The sequence below is a fragment of the Tiliqua scincoides genome, chromosome 3 (genome assembly GCF_035046505.1).
Source record: "Tiliqua scincoides isolate rTilSci1 chromosome 3, rTilSci1.hap2, whole genome shotgun sequence".
In the NCBI taxonomy this organism is placed as follows: domain Eukaryota; kingdom Metazoa; phylum Chordata; class Lepidosauria; order Squamata; family Scincidae; genus Tiliqua; species Tiliqua scincoides.
Genome location: NC_089823.1, coordinates 639463 through 646367, shown reverse-complemented (window position 1 = coordinate 646367; position 6905 = coordinate 639463). Strand labels below are relative to the sequence as shown.

Here is a 6905-nt window from a genome sequence, read left to right as displayed (position 1 = left end):
CTCAAGCCCCACGGGATGGAATGGCCTGTCTCCCTGTTGCACCACACTGGAAAGCTTCTGCCTGGGGGGGGGGCTCCAGTCTGCTTGCCCCGCTGGGCTGATTGCTGCTGCCTTCCCCTTCCACTGTTACGGCCTCCAGCTCTCCTCGACACCTTTGAGGCTGCCATCCCGAGGATCAGCCAAGGGCTGCCCGCTTCCCCCGGCAGGCCAGGCCTCACGCCCAGCCTGGGGTCCCAAGACTTCCACAGTCCTGGCTAGACAAGGCCTCTGGCCCCAGGTACAGTGGCCTGGCCTAGCAGCCGCAGCCAGCCCCTCTGGGGACAGAGACAACTGGCCCCTTGTGACATCACAGCCTGGCTCTGGCTTCTGTGCCTGCCTGCCTCCAGGGCTGGGGGGAGGGCAGACCCTCCCACCCCTCCGGACCTCGGCCCTACCCATGCCTACCCTCTGCAGCCCTCCTCCCAGACCCCTCTCTGCCCCCTCCAGCCCTCCAGAAGATGGATGGTGGAGTTCAGACTTTGGACATTGGTGAGGCTGACTCCAACTGGGAGCTGATCAGGGACAAGGTGAGGGGGGCAGGGAAGGCCTCCCAGGAACCCCAGTGTGAGGAGGGACCCAAACCCAGAGAACAGAGGGCCGCTTGAGCTTGTCCCTTGGTGCCAGGTGGCCCCTGGCTGCTGTCACAGGGGCACGCAGAGGCTCTCCTGGCCCACCGAGTCCTTGGGTGGGTGTCCATTTCCAGTGCTGAATCCCAAAGTGGCCCCTGTGGGGTGCTCCTAAGTGGTCCCCCCCCCAAGCACCAGCCAAGACCCATGTAGCTTTAGCAAGGAAAAGCAGCAACTGTCCTTTCAGGCCGTCCTCCCTCTGGGACTGTCGCCCTTTCAGACCTCACCAGGCTAGTGTTGTGCCCCTTGGCTAGGTGAGCCGCCTGTGGTGGTCTCCCTTCTTCAGAGACCAGAGCCCCAACACTGCAAGAACCACAAGGACTTGCCCATTGATTTGCTCCCTCCTGACACACACCTCCCCCCCCCCCAGAGCTGGTGGGGGAGTTCCTCTGGCTGTGGGACCAAGAAGCCCCTTTGCATAGGGCGCCTGCCAGGGCCTCCCATGGAAAAAGGAAGTTCTGTGGGCTATAGGCCTGTCACAAATTGGGAGCTGCAGTCACCCTGTAGACCGGGGGGGGGGCAGGAACACAGCAGACCCCCCCCCCCCACTGTGCTCTGCAGATGGCACTTTGTGATTGGAGCCGAGACATACCAGGGTTTGTGCCTCAGCTTCACTCCCTGGTTTTGCCTGTCCTTGAAAGGGCAAAGGGGAACTTGTGGGGGGGGGGGGTTATCAGCCCAGCCTCTTTCTACCTAGATTGCAAAATGGACACATCAGGAAATACGATAATCACGACAGCCCTGCAGGTGCCAGAAAGTGCCTCCTCTGCGAGACAGTCCAGTTGGCCAGCAACTGCTTGCATTTGACTTCAGTTCTGACTTCTCCGAGGATTAGCTTAAATGTTTGCAGAGACCTCAGTGATGCCGGGGGCTTTTAGCGGAGCCTGACTCTGTCCTGGAGAGCTGCCAAGTTAGGCACCTTTTGCAGCTGAAGCCCCCCCCCCCGCCCTTCTTCAACAGCCATTCCTGGCCCCGGGGAGCCTTTTCTCAGTCTCTTCCATCCTGCCATTTCCTGCCATCAGCTTCAAGATCCCTCTGCTTTCAGCCCCCACACCTTCTATTGCCACCTGTACCACCCTAGTGCACCTTCAGCCAGTCGGGGAAGGAACACGTGCAGCCTCCTTTCACCCCAACCATCCTGGGAGGGGCCCAGGTGCCAACTGCCAGACCTCCCCTCTCTGCCAACAGGTCATCGAGGAGCGCTTTGGGCCCACCGTGGTGCCGGTTCCCTTCCTGGAAGACGCTGCCTCCTATGACTTGCTGACCGTCCTGATCAAGAAGCCGCAGCTGGGACAGAGTCTCCTGCGCCGGCAGCGCTGCCTGCTCCCTGTTGGGCCCCTGGAGAAGCTGCTGCAGAGGGGCCCTGGGGGACGGGAGCTGACTCACTGCACACGCGAGTACAACGCCCGGGTGCGGGGGGAGTCCCGCTATGAGGAGACGCGACTGGTGGACGGGGCCCTGAGGCACATCCGCCTCTCCATGGCCGGTGTGCACAAGAAGGTGGCCTTCCTGGTGCTGCGGCCCGGCACGGCAGCCCTGCGCCCGGACCTGCCCTGGCTCCGCTCCCAGAGCAGCATCTACGTGGTCTACGAGGTCTTCTACTGCAGCAGCCTGGTGCTGGCCGTCACCCAGGGCTCTGAGCACCGCAGCTTCCGTGTGGAGCAGCCCCTCCCCGTGGCCTTCTCCTGCCTCAAGTTTGCCCTCAGCAGCAAGGGTGTGCTGGGCTCCCAGAAGCCCATGGGCCACACCCTGCCCGCCCGGGCCGCCTGGGTAAGGATGGCTGTGCTGGAGCCCCCCAGCTCTGGCCTGCCACTGAAGCCCCCACTGCCCCCGGAGAGTACAGCAGTTCGCAAGCGGTGGCACCCCCTGGTCAGACCCTCACGGCCCCTGGCAGGTAAGGAAACAGGCGGCTCTGGGGTTGTTTGGGGCTCCAGAGTCTCCCACCCCCCAGGGAGTCCCAGCTGCAGGCCTCAAAGCACCTCCTCTCCAGCTGGCTGACAACGGGGTGCAGCCCTTGTCCTGCTGCCAGACATCTCTGAAACAGCGGTGCAGCACCCAGAGCAGAGCGTACATGGCTTGCTGTGGGCAGGGGACTGGGGGGAGCTCCCTTTGGGCCAGAAACACAAGCAGCGAAGCACCCAAGTTTCTGCCCTTGCAGCTGCCACCACGATGGGCCAGAACTGCCAGGATGCGTGGCTTCTGCTCCCCTCTTGCAGGCTGTTGCTTTGGGGTGGAGGTGGTGGCAGCCGCTCTGGCCTCCAGGGCTCCACTTCACCTGATTAGAGGCTGGCAGGGAAGGAGGGAGGGGGGAGCCTTGCAGCACATGAGGACCCAGCAGGCACGTTGTAGCTCTGAACAGGAGTTTCATGGGGCTGGTAGTGGCGACAGAGCAGTCTGGCCCAGTTGCACTGACGCTCTGGTTGCAGCTGTGACTCCGCCCCTGGCCTGCTGGACCAGCCTCACAGCTGCTCCAAGTGCCACCAGGCCATTCCTGGGCACCCTGGGCTTAGGAAGGGGGGCAGGCCGCTCCTCAACGGCTCCTTCTACATAAGCACCAACCCAGCCGAGTCTTCTGGGCCTCCAGCACAACCAAGTTCTAGTCTTGCTGGGAAGCAGTTCAGGCAGGGAGTGAGAAGGGATTCCAGCGCCTTCTCCTGGACAGTCTCCTTGGGTTCCTCTCCCCTGCTGGAGATGCCACTGCCTGACCCCCTGCTCCGGGAGCCCAGGAGAGTTCCTGTTCCCCTTCACAATCAGGAGAGAGCAACAGGGCAGCAAGCCCCTGTGGGAGGGGGGTTTGGGAACCTTGCAGTGGGGAGAGGCCACAGGCCAAGGAGCTCCTGACAGGCCCTCGCCCACTTCTATCGCCAGGGAAATGGCCCTTCAAGCGCCACCGCCCCACACTGGGCCCTTCAACCACCAGCCTGGCAGACCCAGAGAGACACTCCATGCTGCTGCCGCTCCTGCAGGGCATCGTGGCCGAGAGCGACACGGACGAGTGAGCCGACAGCCACGCCATGGGCAATAAAGCTGTTTGCAGACTGTGGCAAGACGGAGCAGCCTGACTGGTTCGGGGGGGGGCAAGACAGGCCTGGGGGGAGCCCAGGCAGGAGGGCTAAGGGCCCCAGACCCTGCTCCCTAGCACCAGCTTCCCCCCTCCCCACTGCAGCAGAGGCGAACACCAGACCCAGGAGACATCCACTAAAAGTGGTTGACAGGAGCCTTAGAACATTTCTTTACCCAGTACATAATTAATCTGTGGAACTCCTTGCCACAGGACATGGTGATGGCATCTGGCCTAGATGTCTTGAAAAAGGGATTGGACAGTGATAGCCTGACCCAGCCCCTCTTGCCCTTGCTGAGGCAGAAAGGCTTCCCAGCTTCAGCTGGGCCTGTGGGGATGTAGCTCTGGGCCTGGCACCAGCCCAACAGGAGAGAGGACAGGGAGGGGGGGGCTTGAGCGCTTTCCTCCAGCCAGACCCCTCCTTGGTGGCCTGAGAGGCACAGCTGCCCACACAAGTACCACCCCTGGGCTTTTCCAATGGAGAGCATGCAGACAGCAGGGGAAGGGCTTTCAGAGCGACTTGGCTGGGCTTGGGAGGCTCCCTCTCAGGTCTAGGGACACAGCCCCAGCAAGTCTGAACGGGGGTGGGGTGAGGGGGTGAGACCTCCTAGAACCTGCCAAAAAGGAGCAATGAGCAGAAAAGAATGATGGATAAATGCAGGGAGGCCAAACCTGCTTCCCTGACTGCAACAGTGTCCCCCACAGAGAAAGGACAGCGGGGAGGGGGTGCCTTCCTCTCCTACCTGGGAAAGAGGGCAATGGCCTAGGTGGGCTCCGGGACCTGAGCCAGCAGCGGGGCTCTTCTCCAGGACCCAGCAAGCGGCGGCCCCTGGCTGCACACACACACCACAGACAGAGCCAGAGAGCACTCCTTTTATACATATTGCCACAAGTTCTCCAGAAAAAAAAACATTCATTCCCAATAAATTAAAAAGGTGGTTCTCCAGGCATGGAGTTCTCCCCCCCACCCCACCCATGGTGCCCCCTCCAGGCTCCCTATTTAGTGCAGGCCTGGCAGTAGCAGGCTGAGAGGGGAGGGAGGGAGGAGGGAGGGGCAGGTTGCAGTCCAGAGCCCCAGGCCACGGTCACTCCTGGAAGGGCTCCAGCAGGAGGGGCGAGGTGACCGCGTGGGCCTGTGCGATGGCTGCCAGCTCCTTGAGGAACTCACTGAAGATGACAGCGCTGTAGACGGCGTTCTTCACGCGCAGTGCCTCACTCTGCTTTTCGGCTGAGCTGCGGACAAGTGAGGCCCCCGACAGCGCATGCAGCACCTGCCCCTCACGCATGTGCTGCAGGGCCAGCTGGGCTGCTTGGCGGGCCCGTGTGGGGCTGTTGGTGTGGCGCATGAGCATCTCTCCGATGGACGGCTTCCGGCTCTTCACTGGAGGGAGGGAGGGAGGGAGGGAGAGAGACCCTGAAGTGTGGAGGGCTGCAAGGAAGGCTGCCTGGGCAAGATCTGCCAGTGCTTTTCTCCCTCAGCGGGGAGGGCACTGCTGGGCTGATGCAGCACGCCTTTGGGCTGCCTAGAGGACCAGGGCAGTGAGGCCTGCTAGCTTTGTCTCTGGTCAGTGCACGTCTTTTCTTTGGAGGGCCCCAGAGGCTTGGGGGGGGAGCATCTCCCAGGCCTTGGAACACTGAAGGGAGTCAAGGCTGTCGCCAGGAGGGTCCCAGGTCCACACCTTGCATCAGCCAGAGTCACATGGCTGCCTCAGGGTGGGGGACCCACCACTGCCACCTCTTCTGACCCCCCCATCATGGGCTGAACCTGAGAGCAACCTGGGGGGCAGCAGCCAAGTTTCCAAAGAGCTTCAGGGCAAGGGGAGTCGCTGGCCAGTCACTGGCAGCAGCACCTGCTCTGCCCCAGCTCTTTCCCTCTCTTCCCTGCAGCTGCAGAGCCCCCCAAACCACCCTTACCCCGCCAGTCACTTCTCCGACTGCAACCTGGGCACCCATTTTGCTTTCGGAGGGGAGAAGGCTCTTCGACTGCAGGAGTAGCACCAGCCCGCTATTGAAGGCTGCCAGGATCCTGCCCATTCACCAATCAGGAAGGCAGTGCTGAGCCTGCAAGCGCTGCCCCAGCACCTGGTCTCCCCACAGAAGCAGTGCCACCTTCCCAAGTGGCACTAGGGGCTCACTCCTCCCCCCCAGTCCCAGCAGATCCTGCTCACCGAGGGTCTCCGAGCGCCGCAGGGACGGGATGGAGTTCGGGGGGTCCGCCCAGTCCAGCTTGCCCCGGGCAACCAGGTACTTCTTTGCTTTGAGGAGCAGGGAAGGAAAGTCTTCCTGGCTGGCAGCAAAGCTCTCAATCTTGTTCTTCACCAAGCCTAGGACCTGGGGGGGAGGGAGGGAGAAGTCACTGCCTGGCGACAGCCCCACGGCCAGAGCCACGCCCAGGCTCTGGCAACATCAGTCCCCTCCATGCCTTGCATTGCCCAAGCCAAGGCCCCACCGGCCCCCGGTCGGACTACCTGGATGAGGGATTTGACACTGGGCTGGAAGACCATGTTGGTGCTGAGGAGGAAGGAGCGCAGGAGTGGCTGCGGATAGCAGGCTAGCTGGGAGACCAGGCCCGTCAGCAGGACGTTGACATAGAGGGAGTTCTGCAACATGTTCTCCAGCTTGGTGAAGAGAGCCGCCACGAAGGGCCCTGCGGACAGCAAGCCCAGCCTCAGGGCAAGGGAATCCCGGGGTTGCCCCAAAGCCTGCACTGCTGCTGCCCGGCAGAGAAGGGTCTTGCCCCAGGGAGGACAGAGCTGGGGAGACTCCACAGGCAAGTGCGCCTGAGGCTGCTGGACCCCTGCAGGCCACTGAACAAAGGCGGCCTCCGTGCCTGCCTGCAAGACCCTCAGGCCTGGAGCGAGCGAGCGAGCCTATCCAGGGCCAGCTCAGCCTCAGTGTGCACCCCTGCAAGGCGCAGAGGACTCCAGGCCCCAGCGCTCCTTGGGTGCCAACCTGCAGAGACTGGCAAGGCAGGAGAACGCGTCAGAGAAGGCGTGGGCAGCACCTCCACCCTGGGCCTCCCTGGGCCCTGCACCTGGAGAGGGGAGTCAAGGGCCCCAAGCCCAGGAGCAGCATGCTTTGCACCCGAAGAGGTGGAGCTCTGTAATGCCCCAAAGCCCCCCCTCGCACCCCTCTGCCGGGCTCCGGCCCCACACTCACATCCAGCACTGCACCGTCCT

At 62.7% G+C, this 6905-nt stretch overlaps 2 protein-coding genes across 2 annotated transcripts in view; one reads left to right on the top strand and one right to left on the bottom strand.

The window, feature by feature from the left end:
* Positions 1 to 497: 497 nt before the first annotated feature.
* On the top strand, positions 498 to 3664 carry C3H11orf42 (chromosome 3 C11orf42 homolog). Its single transcript, XM_066619286.1, has 3 exons — positions 498 to 566; positions 1854 to 2559; positions 3534 to 3664. The coding sequence occupies exons 1-3, from the start codon at positions 498 to 500 to the stop codon at positions 3662 to 3664; spliced, it is 906 nt and encodes a 301-aa protein (XP_066475383.1).
* Positions 3665 to 4617: 953 nt separating this feature from the next.
* Positions 4618 to 6905, bottom strand: part of FHIP1B (FHF complex subunit HOOK interacting protein 1B) — a 32116-nt gene continuing 29828 nt past the window's right edge. The window contains exons 10-12 of the mRNA XM_066622145.1: positions 6195 to 6373; positions 5895 to 6057; positions 4618 to 5107 (exon numbers count right to left, since the gene is read on the bottom strand). Coding sequence (XP_066478242.1) covers positions 4812 to 5107; positions 5895 to 6057; positions 6195 to 6373 — 638 coding nt within the window. The 3' untranslated portion in view covers positions 4618 to 4811. The remainder of the gene's footprint in view (positions 5108 to 5894; positions 6058 to 6194; positions 6374 to 6905) is intronic.

What these genes read in the sequence shown, in the direction of transcription:
- C3H11orf42 (XM_066619286.1), top strand. Translation starts at nt 498, where the DNA reads ATGGATGGTGGAGTTCAGACTTTGGACATTGGTGAGGCTGACTCCAAC. An exon ending in GGGAGCTGATCAGGGACAAG is followed by an intron (nt 567 to 1,853) that starts GTGAGGGGGGCA and finishes CTCTGCCAACAG; the next exon opens with GTCATCGAGGAGCGCTTTGG. An exon ending in ACCCTCACGGCCCCTGGCAG is followed by an intron (nt 2,560 to 3,533) that starts GTAAGGAAACAG and finishes TTCTATCGCCAG; the next exon opens with GGAAATGGCCCTTCAAGCGC.